General features: G+C 55.0%; 1 protein-coding gene across 1 annotated transcript in view; it reads right to left on the bottom strand.

The window, feature by feature from the left end:
- LOC137340372 (inactive pancreatic lipase-related protein 1-like) overlaps positions 1 to 19,132 on the bottom strand; it is a 69,436-nt gene that overhangs the window by 38,273 nt on the left and 12,031 nt on the right. The window contains exon 8 of the mRNA XM_068002791.1: positions 16,855 to 16,974. Coding sequence (XP_067858892.1) covers positions 16,855 to 16,974 — 120 coding nt within the window. The remainder of the gene's footprint in view (positions 1 to 16,854; positions 16,975 to 19,132) is intronic.

The following is a 19,132-nucleotide window of genomic DNA, read 5'->3' as shown; positions in this document are numbered from 1 at the left end:
TCCCTATAGAAACACCGGACACCATCCCACTCCCTATAGAAACACCGGACACCATCCCACTCCCTATAGAATCACCGGACACCGTCCCACTCCCTATAGAAACACCGGACACCATCCCACTCCCTATAGAAACACCGGACACCATCCCACTCCCTGTAGAAACACCGGACACCATCCCACTCCCTATAGAGACACCGGACACCGTCCCACTCCCTATAGAAACACCGGACACCATCCCACTCCCTATAGAAACACCGGACACCATCCCACTCCCTATAGAGACACCGGACACCATCCCACTCCCTATAGAAACACCGGACACCATCCCACTCCCTATAGAGACACCGGACACCATCCCACTCCCTATAGAATCACCGGACACCATCCCACTCCCTATAGAAACACCGGACACCGTCCCACTCCCTATAGAAACACCGGACACCATCCCACTCCCTATAGAAACACCGGACACCATCCCACTCCCTATAGAGACACCGGACACCATCCCACTCCCTATAGAATCACCGGACACCGTCCCACTCCCTATAGAAACACCGGACACCATCCCACTCCCTATAGAAACACCGGACACCGTCCCACTCCCTATAGAAACACCGGACACCGTCCCACTCCCTATAGAAACACCGGACACCATCCCACTCCCTATAGAAACACCGGACACCATCCCACTCCCTATAGAAACACCGGACACCGTCCCACTCCCTATAGAATCACCGGACACCGTCCCACTCCCTATAGAAACACCGGACACCGTCCCACTCCCTATAGAAACACCGGACACCATCCCACTCCCTATAGAAACACCGGACACCATCCCACTCCCTATAGAAACACCGGACACCATCCCACTCCCTATAGAAACACCGGACACCGTCCCACTCCCTATAGAAACACCGGACACCATCCCACTCCCTATAGAAACACCGGACACCATCCCACTCCCTATAGAGACACCGGACACCATCCCACTCCCTATAGAAACACCGGACACCATCCCACTCCCTATAGAATCACCGGACACCGTCCCACTCCCTATAGAAACACCGGACACCATCCCACTCCCTATAGAATCACCGGACACCATCCCACTCCCTATAGAGACACCGGACACCATCCCACTCCCTGTAGAGACACCGGACACCATCCCACTCCCTATAGAATCACCGGACACCGTCCCACTCCCTATAGAAACACCGGACACCATCCCACTCCCTGTAGAGACACCGGACACCATCCCACTCCCTATAGAAACACCGGACACCGTCCCACTCCCTATAGAGACACCGGACACCGTCCCACTCCCTATAGAATCACCGGACACCATCCCACTCCCTATAGAGACACCGGACACCATCCCACTCCCTGTAGAGACACCGGACACCATCCCACTCCCTATAGAGACACCGGACACCATCCCACTCCCTATAGAAACACCGGACACCATCCCACTCCCTATAGAATCACCGGACACCGTCCCACTCCCTATAGAAACACCGGACACCATCCCACTCCCTGTAGAGACACCGGACACCATCCCACTCCCTGTAGAGACACCGGACACCGTCCCACTCCCTATAGAATCACCGGACACCATCCCACTCCCTGTAGAAACACCGGACACCATCCCACTCTCTGTAGAAACACCGGACACCATCCCACTCCCTGTAGAAACACCGGACACCGTCCCACTCCCTGTAGAAACACCGGACACCGTCCCACTCCCTGTAGAAACACCGGACACCGTCCCACTCCCTATAGAGACACCGGACACCATCCCACTCCCTATAGAATCACCGGACACCGTCCCACTCCCTGTAGAGACACCGGACACCATCCCACTCCCTATAGAATCACCGGACACCATCCCACTCCCTATAGAAACACCGGACACCGTCCCACTCCCTATAGAAACACCGGACACCATCCCACTCCCTATAGAAACACCGCACACCATCCCACTCCCTATAGAAACACCGGACACCGTCCCACTCCCTATAGAAACACCGGACACCATCCCACTCCCTATAGAAACACCGGACACCATCCCACTCCCTATAGAAACACCGGACACCGTCCCACTCCCTATAGAAACACCGGACACCGTCCCACTCCCTATAGAAACACCGGACACCATCCCACTCCCTATAGAATCACCGGACACCATCCCACTCCCTATAGAAACACCGGACACCATCCCACTCCCTATAGAATCACCGGACACCATCCCACTCCCTATAGAAACACCGGACACCATCCCACTCCCTGTAGAAACACCGGACACCATCCCACTCCCTATAGAAACACCGGACACCATCCCACTCCCTGTAGAAACACCGGACACCATCCCACTCCCTGTAGAAACACCGGACACCATCCCACTCCCTATAGAAACACCGGACACCATCCCACTCCCTATAGAAACACCGGACACCATCCCACTCCCTATAGAAACACCGGACACCATCCCACTCCCTATAGAATCACCGGACACCATCCCACTCCCTATAGAAACACCGGACACCATCCCACTCCCCATAGAAACACCGGACACCATCCCACTCCCTATAGAAACACCGGACACCGTCCCACTCCCTATAGAGACACCGGACACCATCCCACTCCCTATAGAGACACCGGACACCATCCCACTCCCTATAGAGACACCGGACACCATCCCACTCCCTATAGAAACACCGGACACCATCCCACTCCCTATAGAAACACCGGACACCATCCCACTCCCTATAGAGACACCGGACACCATCCCACTCCCTATAGAGACACCGGACACCGTCCCACTCCCTATAGAAACACCGGACACCGTCCCACTCCCTATAGAAACACCGGACACCGTCCCACTCCCTATAGAAACACCGGACACCATCCCACTCCCTATAGAATCACCGGACACCATCCCACTCCCTATAGAAACACCGGACACCATCCCACTCCCTATAGAAACACCGGACACCATCCCACTCCCTATAGAGACACCGGACACCATCCCACTCACTATAGAAACACCGGACACCATCCCACTCCCTATAGAGACACCGGACACCGTCCCACTCCCTATAGAATCACCGGACACAATCCCACTCCCTATAGAAACACCGGACACCATCCCACTCCCTATAGAATCACCGGACACCGTCCCACTCCCTATAGAAACACCGGACACCATCCCACTCCCTATAGAGACACCGGACACCGTCCCACTCCCTATAGAAACACCGGACACCATCCCACTCCCTATAGAAACACCGGACACCGTCCCACTCCCTATAGAGACACCGGACACCGTCCCACTCCCTATAGAAACACCGGACACCATCCCACTCCCTATAGAGACACCGGACACCATCCCACTCCCTATAGAGACACCGGACACCGTCCCACTCCCTGTAGAATCACCGGACACCGTCCCACTCCCGATAGAAACACCGGACACCATCCCACTCCCTATAGAGACACCGGACACCATCCCACTCCCTATAGAAACACCGGACACCATCCCACTCCCTATAGAAACACCGGACACCATCCCACTCCCTATAGAATCACCGGACACCATCCCACTCCCTATAGAGACACCGGACACCATCCCACTCCCTATAGAAACACCGGACACCATCCCACTCCCTATAGAATCACCGGACACCGTCCTACTCCCTATAGAAACACCGGACACCGTCCCACTCCCTATAGAGACACCGGACACCATCCCACTCCCTATAGAAACACCGGACACCATCCCACTCCCTATAGAATCACCGGACACCATCCCACTCCCTATAGAAACACCGGACACCATCCCACTCCCTATAGAAACACCGGACAACATCCCACTCCCTATAGAGACACCGGACACCATCCCACTCCCTATAGAAACACCGGACACCATCCCACTCCCTATAGAAACACCGGACACCGTCCCACTCCCTGTAGAAACACCGGACACCATCCCACTCCCTATAGAAACACCGGACACCATCCCACTCCCTATAGAAACACCGGACACCATCCCACTCCCTATAGAAACACCGGACACCATCCCACTCCCTATAGAAACACCGGACACCGTCCCACTCCCTATAGAAACACCGGACACCATCCCACTCCCTATAGAAACACCGGACACCATCCCACTCCCTATAGAATCACCGGACACCATCCCACTCCCTATAGAAACACCGGACACCATCCCACTCCCTATAGAGACACCGGACACCATCCCACTCCCTATAGAAACACCGGACACCGTCCCACTCCCTATAGAGACACCGGACACCATCCCACTCCCTATAGAAACACCGGACACCATCCCACTCCCTATAGAGACACCGGACACCATCCCACTCCCTATAGAATCACCGGACACCATCCCACTCCCTATAGAAACACCGGACACCATCCCACTCCCTATAGAGACACCGGACACCATCCCACTCCCTATAGAAACACCGGACACCATCCCAATCCCTGTAGAGACACCGGACACCATCCCACTCCCTATAGAATCACCGGACACCATCCCACTCCCTATAGAGACACCGGACACCGTCCCACTCCCTATAGAGACACCGGACACCATCCCACTCCCTGTAGAAACACCGGACACCGTCCCACTCCCTATAGAAACACCGGACACCATCCCACTCCCTGTAGAAACACCGGACACCGTCCCACTCCCTATAGAAACACCGGACACCATCCCACTCCCTATAGAGACACCGGACACCATCCCACTCCCTGTAGAAACACCGGACACCGTCCCACTCCCTATAGAAACACCGGACACCGTCCCACTCCCTGTAGAAACACCGGACACCGTCCCACTCCCTATAGAAACACCGGACACCATCCCACTCCCTATAGAGACACCGGACACCATCCCACTCCCTATAGAGACACCGGACACCGTCCCACTCCCTATAGAAACACCGGACACCGTCCCACTCCCTGTAGAAACACCGGACACCATCCCACTCCCTATAGAAACAACGGACACCATCCCACTCCCTATAGAAACACCGGACACCATCCCACTCCCTATAGAAACACCGGACACCGTCCCACTCCCTATAGAGACACCGGACACCGTCCCACTCCCTGTAGAAACACCGGACACCATCCCACTCCCTGTAGAAACACCGGACACCATCCCACTCCCTATAGAAACACCGGACACCATCCCACTCCCTATAGAATCACCGGACACCATCCCACTCCCTATAGAAACACCGGACACCATCCCACTCCCTGTAGAGACACCGGACACCATCCCACTCCCTATAGAAACACCGGACACCGTCCCACTCCCTATAGAAACACCGGACACCATCCCACTCCCTATAGAAACACCGGACACCATCCCACTCCCTGTAGAGACACCGGACACCATCCCACTCCCTATAGAATCACCGGACACCATCCCACTCCCTATAGAATCACCGGACACCATCCCACTCCCTATAGAAACACCGGACACCGTCCCACTCCCTATAGAGACACCGGACACCATCCCACTCCCTATAGAAACACCGGACACCATCCCACTCCCTATAGAATCACCGGACACCATCCCACTCCCTATAGAAACACCGGACACCGTCCCACTCCCTATAGAAACACCGGACACCGTCCCACTCCCTATAGAAACACCGGACACCATCCCACTCCCTATAGAGACACCGGACACCATCCCACTCCCTATAGAATCACCGGACACCATCCCACTCCCTATAGAAACACCGGACACCGTCCCACTCCCTATAGAAACACCGGACACCATCCCACTCCCTATAGAATCACCGGACACCGTCCCACTCCCTATAGAATCACCGGACACCATCCCACTCCCTATAGAGACACCGGACACCATCCCACTCCCTATAGAAACACCGGACACCATCCCACTCCCTATAGAATCACCGGACACCATCCCACTCCCTATAGAAACACCGGACACCGTCCCACTCCCTATAGAAACACCGGACACCATCCCACTCCCTATAGAAACACCGGACACCGTCCCACTCCCTATAGAGACACCGGACACCATCCCACTCACTATAGAGACACCGGACACCATCCCACTCCCTATAGAAACACCGGACACCGGCCCACTCCCTATAGAAACACCGGACACCGTCCCACTCCCTATAGAAACACCGGACACCGTCCCACTCCCTATAGAAACACCGGACACCGTCCCACTCCCTATAGAAACACCGGACACCGTCCCACTCACTATAGAGACACCGGACACCATCCCACTCCCTATAGAAACACCGGACACCGGCCCACTCCCTATAGAGACACCGGACACCATCCCACTCCCTATAGAATCACCGGACACCATCCCACTCCCTATAGAAACACCGGACACCGTCCCACTCCCTATAGAAACACCGGACACCGTCCCACTCCCTATAGAAACACCGGACACCGTCCCACTCCCTATAGAGACACCGGACACCATCCCACTCCCTATAGAGACACCGGTCACCATCCCACTCCCTATAGAAACACCGGACACCATCCCACTCCCTATAGAAACACCGGACACCATCCCACTCCCTATAGAGACACCGGACACCATCCCACTCCCTATAGAAACACCGGACACCATCCCACTCCCTATAGAAACACCGGACACCATCCCACTCCCTATAGAAACACCGGACACCATCCCACTCCCTATAGAGACACCGGACACCATCCCACTCCCTATAGAAACACCGGACACCATCCCACTCCCTATAGAAACACCGGACACCATCCCACTCCCTATAGAAACACCGGACACCGTCCCACTCCCTATAGAAACACCGGACACCATCCCACTCCCTATAGAGACACCGGACACCATCCCACTCCCTATAGAGACACCGGACACCATCCCACTCCCTGTAGAAACACCGGACACCATCCCACTCCCTATAGAAACACCGGACACCATCCCACTCCCTATAGAGACACCGGACACCATCCCACTCCCTATAGAGACACCGGACACCGTCCCACTCCCTATAGAGACACCGGACACCGTCCCACTCCCTGTAGAGACACCGGACACCATCCCACTCCCTATAGAAACACCGGACACCATCCCACTCCCTATAGAGACACCGGACACCATCCCACTCCCTATAGAAACACCGGACACCATCCCACTCCCTATAGAAACACCGGACACCATCCCACTCCCTGTAGAATCACCGGACACCGTCCCACTCCCTATAGAAACACCGGACACCGTCCCACTCCCTGTAGAATCACCGGACACCATCCCACTCCCTATAGAAACACCGGACACCATCCCACTCCCTGTAGAATCACCGGACACCATCCCACTCCCTATAGAAACACCGGACACCATCCCACTCCCTGTAGAAACACCGGACACCATCCCACTCCCTATAGAGACACCGGACACCATCCCACTCCCTATAGAGACACCGGACACCATCCCACTCCCTATAGAGACACCGGACACCATCCCACTCCCTATAGAAACACCGGACACCGTCCCACTCCCTATAGAAACACCGGACACCATCCCACTCCCTATAGAAACACCGGACACCGTCCCACTCCCTATAGAGACACCGGACACCATCCCACTCCCTATAGAGACACCGGACACCATCCCACTCCCTATAGAGACACCGGACACCGTCCCACTCCCTATAGAATCACCGGACACCATCCCACTCCCTATAGAAACACCGGACACCATCCCACTCCCTATAGAAACACCGGACACCATCCCACTCCCTATAGAATCACCGGACACCATCCCACTCCCAAAAGAATCACCGGACACCATCCCACTCCCTATAGAAACACCGGACACCGTCCCATTCCATATAGAAACACCGGACACCATCCCACTCCCTATAGAATCACCGGACACCATCCCACTCCCTATAGAATCACCGGACACCATCCCACTCCCTATAGAAACACCGGACACCATCCCACTCCCTATAGAAACACCGGACACCATCCCACTCCCTATAGAATCACCGGACACCATCCCACTCCCTATAGAAACACCGGACACCATCCCACTCCCTATAGAAACACCGGACACCATCCCACTCCCTATAGAATCACCGGACACCATCCCACTCCCGATAGAGACACCGGACACCGTCCCACTCCCTATAGAAACACCGGACACCGTCCCACTCCCTATAGAAACACCGGACACCATCCCACTCCCTATAGAGACACCGGACACCATCCCACTCCCTATAGAAACACCGGACACCATCCCACTCCCTATAGAATCACCGGACACCGTCCCACTCCCTATAGAAACACCGGACACCATCCCACTCCCTGTAGAGACACCGGACACCGTCCCACTCCCTATAGAGACACCGGACACCATCCCACTCCCTGTAGAGACACCGGACACCATCCCACTCCCTGTAGAAACACCGGACACCGTCCCACTCCCTATAGAATCACCGGACACCATCCCACTCCCTATAGAAACACCGGACACCGTCCCACTCCCTATAGAATCACCGGACACCATCCCACTCCCTATAGAAACACCGGACACCGTCCCACTCCCTATAGAAACACCGGACACCGTCCCACTCCCTATAGAATCACCGGACACCATCCCACTCCCTATAGAAACACCGGACACCGTCCCACTCCCTATAGAAACACCGGACACCATCCCACTCCCTATAGAAACACCGGACACCGTCCCACTCCCTATAGAAACACCGGACACCGTCCCACTCCCTATAGAATCACCGGACACCGTCCCACTCCCTATAGAATCACCGGACACCATCCCACTCCCTGTAGAGACACCGGACACCATCCCACTCCCTATAGAAACACCGGACACCGTCCCACTCCCTATAGAAACACCGGACACCATCCCACTCCCTATAGAAACACCGGACACCGTCCCACTCCCTATAGAAACACCGGACACCGTCCCACTCCCTATAGAAACACCGGACACCATCCCACTCCCTATAGAAACACCGGACACCGTCCCACTCCCGATAGAAACACCGGACACCGTCCCACTCCCCATAGAAACACCGGACACCATCCCACTCCCTATAGAAACACTGGACACCGTCCCACTCCCTATAGAATCACCGGACACCATCCCACTCCCTATAGAATCACCGGACACCGTCCCACTCCCTATAGAATCACCGGACACCATCCCACTCCCTGTAGAAACACCGGACACCATCCCACTCCCTATAGAAACACCGGACACCGTCCCACTCCCTATAGAAACACCGGACACCGTCCCACTCCCTATAGAAACACCGGACACCATCCCACTCCCTATAGAATCACCGGACACCATCCCACTCCCTATAGAAACACCGGACACCATCCCACTCCCTATAGAAACACCGGACACCATCCCACTCCCTATAGAGACACCGGACACCATCCCACTCCCTATAGAAACACCGGACACCATCCCACTCCCTATAGAAACACCGGACACCATCCCACTCCCTATTGAAACACCGGACACCGTCCCACTCCCTATAGAAACACCGGACACCATCCCACTCCCTATAGAGACACCGGACACCATCCCACTCCCTATAGAGACACCGGACACCATCCCACTCCCTGTAGAAACACCGGACACCATCCCACTCCCTATAGAAACACCGGACACCATCCCACTCCCTATAGAGACACCGGACACCATCCCACTCCCTATAGAGACACCGGACACCGTCCCACTCCCTAAAGAGACACCGGACACCGTCCCACTCCCTGTAGAGACACCGGACACCATCCCACTCCCTATAGAAACACCGGACACCATCCCACTCCCTATAGAGACACCGGACACCATCCCACTCCCTATAGAAACACCGGACACCATCCCACTCCCTATAGAAACACCGGACACCATCCCACTCCCTGTAGAATCACCGGACACCGTCCCACTCCCTATAGAAACACCGGACACCGTCCCACTCCCTGTAGAATCACCGGACACCATCCCACTCCCTATAGAAACACCGGACACCATCCCACTCCCTGTAGAATCACCGGACACCATCCCACTCCCTATAGAAACACCGGACACCATCCCACTCCCTGTAGAAACACCGGACACCATCCCACTCCCTATAGAGACACCGGACACCATCCCACTCCCTATAGAGACACCGGACACCATCCCACTCCCTATAGAGACACCGGACACCATCCCACTCCCTATAGAAACACCGGACACCGTCCCACTCCCTATAGAAACACCGGACACCATCCCACTCCCTATAGAAACACCGGACACCGTCCCACTCCCTATAGAGACACCGGACACCATCCCACTCCCTATAGAGACACCGGACACCATCCCACTCCCTATAGAGACACCGGACACCATCCCACTCCCTATAGAGACACCGGACACCGTCCCACTCCCTATAGAATCACCGGACACCATCCCACTCCCTATAGAAACACCGGACACCATCCCACTCCCTATAGAAACACCGGACACCATCCCACTCCCTATAGAATCACCGGACACCATCCCACTCCCTATAGAATCACCGGACACCATCCCACTCCCTATAGAAACACCGGACACCGTCCCATTCCATATAGAAACACCGGACACCATCCCACTCCCTATAGAATCACCGGACACCATCCCACTCCCTATAGAATCACCGGACACCATCCCACTCCCTATAGAAACACCGGACACCATCCCACTCCCTATAGAAACACCGGACACCATCCCACTCCCTATAGAATCACCGGACACCATCCCACTCCCTATAGAATCACCGGACACCATCCCACTCCCTATAGAAACACCGGACACCATCCCACTCCCTATCGAAACACCGGACACCATCCCACTCCCTATAGAATCACCGGACACCATCCCACTCCCGATAGAGACACCGGACACCGTCCCACTCCCTATAGAAACACCGGACACCGTCCCACTCCCTATAGAAACACCGGACACCATCCCACTCCCTATAGAGACACCGGACACCATCCCACTCCCTATAGAAACACCGGACACCATCCCACTCCCTATAGAATCACCGGACACCGTCCCACTCCCTATAGAAACACCGGACACCATCCCACTCCCTGTAGAGACACCGGACACCGTCCCACTCCCTATAGAGACACCGGACACCATCCCGCTCCCTGTAGAGACACCGGACACCATCCCACTCCCTGTAGAAACACCGGACACCGTCCCACTCCCTATAGAATCACCGGACACCATCCCACTCCCTATAGAAACACCGGACACCGTCCCACTCCCTATAGAATCACCGGACACCATCCCACTCCCTATAGAAACACCGGACACCGTCCCACTCCCTATAGAAACACCGGACACCGTCCCACTCCCTATAGAATCACCGGACACCATCCCACTCCCTATAGAAACACCGGACACCGTCCCACTCCCTATAGAAACACCGGACACCATCCCACTCCCTATAGAAACACCGGACACCGTCCCACTCCCTATAGAAACACCGGACACCGTCCCACTCCCTATAGAATCACCGGACACCGTCCCACTCCCTATAGAATCACCGGACACCATCCCACTCCCTGTAGAGACACCGGACACCATCCCACTCCCTATAGAAACACCGGACACCGTCCCACTCCCTATAGAAACACCGGACACCATCCCACTCCCTATAGAAACACCGGACACCGTCCCACTCCCTATAGAAACACCGGACACCGTCCCACTCCCTATAGAAACACCGGACACCATCCCACTCCCTATAGAAACACCGGACACCGTCCCACTCCCGATAGAAACACCGGACACCGTCCCACTCCCCATAGAAACACCGGACACCATCCCACTCCCTATAGAAACACTGGACACCGTCCCACTCCCTATAGAATCACCGGACACCATCCCACTCCCTATAGAATCACCGGACACCGTCCCACTCCCTATAGAATCACCGGACACCATCCCACTCCCTGTAGAAACACCGGACACCATCCCACTCCCTATAGAAACACCGGACACCGTCCCACTCCCTATAGAAACACCGGACACCGTCCCACTCCCTATAGAAACACCGGACACCATCCCACTCCCTATAGAATCACCGGACACCATCCCACTCCCTGTAGAGACACCGGACACCATCCCACTCCCTGTAGAAACACCGGACACCATCCCACTCCCTATAGAAACACCGGACACCGTCCCACTCCCTATAGAAACACCGGACACCGTCCCACTCCCTATAGAAACACCGGACACCATCCCACTCCCTATAGAATCACCGGACACCATCCCACTCCCTGTAGAGACACCGGACACCATCCCACTCCCTATAGAATCACCGGACACCATCCCACTCCCTGTAGAAACACCGGACACCATCCCACTCCCTATAGAAACACCGGACACCGTCCCACTCCCTATAGAATCACCGGACACCGTCCCACTCCCTATAGAAACACCGGACACCATCCCACTCCCTATAGAGACACCGGACACCATCCCACTCCCTATAGAAACACCGGACACCGTCCCACTCCCTATAGAAACACCGGACACCATCCCACTCCCTATAGAGACACCGGACACCATCCCACTCCCTATAGAAACACCGGACACCATCCCACTCCCTATAGAAACACCGGACACCGTCCCACTCCCTATAGAAACACCGGACACCGTCCCACTCCCTATAGAAACACCGGACACCGTCCCATTCCCTATAGAATCACCGGACACCGTCCCACTCCCTATAGAAACACCGGACACCATCCCACTCCCTATAGAGACACCGGACACCGTCCCACTCCCTATAGAGACACCGGACACCGTCCCACTCCCTATAGAGACACCGGACACCATCCCACTCCCTATAGAAACACCGGACACCATCCCACTCCCTATAGAAACACCGGACACCGTCCCACTCCCTATAGAAACACCGGACACCGTCCCACTCCCTATAGAATCACCGGACACCATCCCACTCCCTGTAGAAACACCGGACACCATCCCACTCCCTATAGAAACACGGGACACCGTCCCACTCCCTATAGAAACACCGGACACCATCCCACTCCCTATAGAAACACCGGACACCGTCCCACTCCCTATAGAAACACCGGACACCGTCCCACTCCCTATAGAAACACCGGACACCGTCCCACTCCCTATAGAAACACCGGACACCATCCCACTCCCTATAGAAACACCGGACACCGTCCCACTCCCTATAGAATCACCGGACACCGTCCCACTCCCTATAGAAACACCGGACACCGTCCCACTCCCTATAGAAACACCGGACACCATCCCACTCCCTATAGAATCACCGGACACCATCCCACTCCCTATAGAAACACCGGACACCGTCCCACTCCCTATAGAAACACCGGACACCATCCCACTCCCTATAGAAACACCGGACACCATCCCACTCCCTATAGAGACACCGGACACCGTCCCACTCCCTATAGAAACACCGGACACCGTCCCACTCCCTATAGAGACACCGGACACCATCCCACTCCCTGTAGAAACACCGGACACTGTCCCACTCCCTATAGAAACACCGGACACCATCCCACTCCCTGTAGAGACACCGGACACCATCCCACTCCCTATAGAAACACCGGACACCATCCCACTCCCTATAGAATCACCGGACACCATTCCACTCCCTATAGAATCACCGGACACCATCCCACTCCCTATAGAAACACCGGACACCATCCCACTCCCTATAGAATCACCGGACACCATCCCACTCCCTATAGAGACACCGGACACCGTCCCACTCCCTATAGAAACACCGGACACCGTCCCACTCCCTATAGAAACACCGGACACCATCCCACTCCCTATAGAAACACCGGACACCGTCCCACTCCCTATAGAGACACCGGACACCATCCCACTCCCTATAGAAACACCGGACACCATCCCACTCCCTATAGAAACACCGGACACCATCCCACTCCCTATAGAAACACCGGACACCATCCCACTCCCTATAGAAACACCGGACACCATCCCACTCCCTATAGAAACACCGGACACCATCCCACTCCCTATAGAATCACCGGACACCATCCCACTCCCTATAGAGACACCGGACACCGTCCCACTCCCTATAGAAACACCGGACACCATCCCACTCCCTATAGAAACACCGGACACCATCCCACTCCCTATAGAAACACCGGACACCGTCCCACTCCCTATAGAGACACCGGACACCGTCCCACTCCCGATAGAGACACCGGACACCATCCCACTCCCTGTAGAAACACCGGACACCGTCCCACTCCCTATAGAAACACGGGACACCGTCCCACTCCCTATAGAAACACCGGACACCATCCCACTCCCTATAGAAACACCGGACACCGTCCCACTCCCTATAGAAACACGGGACACCGTCCCACTCCCTATAGAAACACGGGACACCGTCCCACTCCCTATAGAAACACCGGACACCGTCCCACTCCCTATAGAAACACGGGACACCGTCCCACTCCCTATAGAAACACCGGACACCATCCCACTCCCTATAGAAACACCGGACACCGTCCCACTCCCTATAGAGACACCGGACACCGTCCCACTCCCGATAGAGACACCGGACACCATCCCACTCCCTGTAGAAACACCGGACACCCTCCCACTCCCTATAGAAACACCGGACACCGTCCCACTCCCTATAGAGACACCGGACACCATCCCACTCCCTATAGAAACACCGGACACCATCCCACTCCCTATAGAATCACCGGACACCATCCCACTCCCTATAGAGACACCGGACACCGTCCCACTCCCTATAGAAACACCGGACACCATCCCACTCCCTATAGAAACACCGGACACCATCCCACTCCCTATAGAAACACCGGACACCGTCCCACTCCCTATAGAGACACCGGACACCGTCCCACTCCCGATAGAGACACCGGACACCATCCCACTCCCTGTAGAAACACCGGACACCGTCCCACTCCCTATAGAAACACGGGACACCGTCCCACTCCCTATAGAAACACCGGACACCATCCCACTCCCTATAGAAACACCGGACACCGTCCCACTCCCTATAGAAACACGGGACACCGTCCCACTCCCTATAGAAACACGGGACACCGTCCCACTCCCTATAGAAACACCGGACACCGTCCCACTCCCTATAGAAACACGGGACACCGTCCCACTCCCTATAGAAACACCGGACACCATCCCACTCCCTATAGAAACACCGGACACCGTCCCACTCCCTATAGAGACACCGGACACCGTCCCACTCCCGATAGAGACACCGGACACCATCCCACTCCCTGTAGAAACACCGGACACCCTCCCACTCCCTATAGAAACACCGGACACCGTCCCACTCCCTATAGAGACACCGGACACCATCCCACTCCCTATAGAGACACCGGACACCGTCCCACTCCCTATAGAGACACCGGACACCATCCCACTCCCTATAGAAACACCGGACACCATCCCACTCCCTATAGAATCACCGGACACCATCCCACTCCCTATAGAAACACCGGACACCGTCCCACTCCCTATAGAAACACCGGACACCATCCCACTCCCTGTAGAAACACCGGACACCATCCCACTCCCTATAGAAACACCGGACACCGTCCCACTCCCTATAGAGACACCGGACACCGTCCCACTCCCTATAGAAACACCGGACACCGTCCCACTCCCTATAGAATCACCGGACACCGTCCCACTCCCTATAGAAACACCGGACACCATCCCACTCCCTATAGAAACACCGGACACCATCCCACTCCCTATAGAGACACCGGACACCGTCCCACTCCCTATAGAGACACCGGACACCGTCCCACTCCCTATAGAAACACCGGACACCGTCCCACTCCCTATAGAAACACCGGACACCGTCCCACTCCCTATAGAAACACCGGACACCATCCCACTCCCTATAGAAACACCGGACACCATCCCACTCCCTATAGAAACACCGGACACCATCCCACTCCCTATAGAATCACCGGACACCGTCCCACTCCCTATAGAAACACCGGACGCCATCCCACTCCCTATAGAAACACCGGACACCATCCCACTCCCTATAGAAACACCGGACACCATCCCACTCCCTATAGAAACACCGGACACCGTCCCACTCCCTATAGAATCACCGGACACCATCCCACTCCCTATAGAATCACCGGACACCGTCCCACTCCCTATAGAATCACCGGACACCATCCCACTCCCTATAGAATCACCGGACACCGTCCCACTCCCTATAGAAACACCGGACACCATCCCACTCCCTATAGAATCACCGGACACCGTCCCACTCCCTATAGAATCACCGGACACCGTCCCACTCCCTATAGAATCACCGGACACCGTCCCACTCCCTATAGAATCACCGGACACCGTCCCACTCCCAATAGAAACACCGGACACCATCCCACTCCCTATAGAAACACCGGACACCATCCCACTCCCTATAGAAACACCGGACACCATCCCACTCCCTGTAGAATCACCGGACACCATCCCACTCCCTGTAGAAACACCGGACACCGTCCCACTCCCTGTAGAATCACCGGACACCATCCCACTCCCTATAGAAACACCGGACACCATCCCACTCCCTATAGAATCACCGGACACCGTCCCACTCCCTGTAGGGACACCCGACACAGGACGGTCTTCCTTTAAACGATACCCTGCGTGCTGTGGGGAGTTTCATTCCCACCAGTGGCACGTGTCTAAGTAACATTCACACCACCCACCTGTCCAGATCCCATCGATGTCCAAAATGGTTGAAAGGATGTTCTTGGAGCAGCCTGGCATATTCTCTCCCCCGTTTGGGTAGTAGTCGACATGTCCACAGGCCTGGTACATCCCAAATCCTGCGACAGGAGGCAGGCAATGAGAGTGGTCCATGGAGAGACACCCCCTCCCTCACACTCCCATAACAGAAAGGCCATGATCCTCTCACCTCTAGCCTCCAACTTCTAGAACCATAGAACCATAGAAAAGATACAGCACAGAAGGGGGCCATTCAGCCCATCGTGTCCGCGCCGGCTCGAAGAACAACCAGGTGCCCATTCTAATCCCACCTTCCAGCACCCAGTCCGTGGCCCTGCAGCTTACAGCACTTTAGGTACAGGTCCAGGTACTTTTTAAAAGAGTTGAGGGTCCCTGCCTCTACCACCAATTCGGGCAGCGAATTCCATACACCCACCACCCTCTGGGTAAAAAAGTTTTTCCTCATGTCCCCTCTAATCCTTCCGCCAATCAGCTTAAATCTATGTCCCCTAGTTCTTGAACTCTCCGCTAGGGGAAACATGTACTTCCTGTCTACTCTATCTGGGCCCCTCATAATTTTGTACACCTCAATCAAGTCTCCCCTCAGCCTCCTCTGCTCCAAGGAAAACAACCCCAGCCTATCCAATCTCTCCTCGTAGATGCAATTTTCAAGCCCCGGCAACATTCTTGTAAATCTTCTCTGCACTCTCTCCAGAGCAATTACGTCCTCTCTCTCTCTCTCGCTCTCTCTCTCTCTCTCTCCCAATCTTTCTCATCTCTCTCTCTTGCTCTCTCTCTTTCTCTTGCACTTTCCCTGTCTCTCTCTCTCTCTTTTGCTCTTTCTCTCTCTGTCTCACTCACTCTCTCTCACCCTTTCTCTCCCTCTCGCCTTCTCTCACAATCTTTCTTGTCCCATTATTCTATGGACAGGACTTTCCTCTCTTGTTCCTGCTGATCTCCTATTCCCCAATCCCACAACTCTTCCTCCTTCCTGCAACTTCACTGTGTTCAAGTAAAGACTCATCACATCATAGAATCATGGAATCATAGAAAGATTACAGCAGGGAAGGAGGCCATTCAGCCCATCGAGTCCATGCTGGCTCTATGCAAGAGCAATCCAGTTAGTCCCACTCCCCCCGCCCTTTCCCCGTAGCCCTGCAAATTTTTTCCTTTCAAGTACTTATCCAGTTCCCTTTTGAAGGCCATGATTGAATCTGCCTCCACCACCCCCTCGGGCAGTGAATTCCAGAAAAAATGATTTTCCTCATGTCACCTTTGGTTCTTTCGCCAATGACCTTAAATCTATGTCCTCTGGTTCTTGACCCTTCCGCCAATGGGAACAGTTTCTCTCTATCTACTCTGTCTAGATCCTTCATGATTTTGATTCATCTCTTAATTTACAGGCCCAGTGGCCCTGTACTGCCCCTGTTACAATCTCAGTGGCCCTATACTGCCCCTGTTACAATCTCAGTGGCCCTATACTGCCCCTGTTACAAACTCAGTGGCCCTATACTGCCCCTGTTACAAGCTCAGTGGCCCTATACTGCCCCTGTTACAATCTCAGTGGCCCTATACTGCCCCTGTTACAAGCTCAGTGGCCCTATACTGCCCCTGTTACAAACTCAGTGGCCCTATACTGCCCCTGTTACAAGCTCAGTGGCCCTATACTGCCCCTGTTACAAGCTCAGTGGCCCTATACTGCCCCTGTTACAAACTCAGTGGCCCTATACTGCCCCTGTTACAAGCTCAGTGGCCCTATACTGCCCCTGTTACAATCTCAGTGGCCCTATACTGCCCCTATTACAAGCTCAGTGGCCCTATGCTGCCCCTGTTACAATCTCAGTGGCCCTATACTGCCCCTGTTACAATCTCAGTGGCTCTATACTGCCCCTGTTACAATCTCAGTGGCCCCATACTGCCCCTGTTACAATCTCAGTGGCCCTATACTGCCCCTGTTACAATCTCAGTGGCCCTATATTGCCCCTGTTACAAGCTCAGTGGCCCTATAATGGCCCTGTTACAGGCCCAGTGGCCCTTTATTGCTCCTGTTACAAGCTCAGTGGCCCTATACTGCCCCTGTTGTAATCCCAGTGGTCCTATACTGCCCCTGTTACAAGCTGAGTGGCCTTATATTGCCTGTTATAAGTGCAGTGGCCTTACACTGTTCCTGTTACAAGCCCAGTGGCCTTATACTGCCCCTGTTACAAGCCCAGTGGCCCTATACTGCTCCTGTTACAAGCCCAATGGCCCTGTACTGCT

This window comes from Heptranchias perlo, chromosome 21, assembly GCF_035084215.1.
Source record: "Heptranchias perlo isolate sHepPer1 chromosome 21, sHepPer1.hap1, whole genome shotgun sequence".
NCBI lineage: Eukaryota > Metazoa > Chordata > Chondrichthyes > Hexanchiformes > Hexanchidae > Heptranchias > Heptranchias perlo.
Note: the sequence above shows the minus strand (reverse complement) of the source record. Positions and strands in the feature narration are given on the sequence as shown.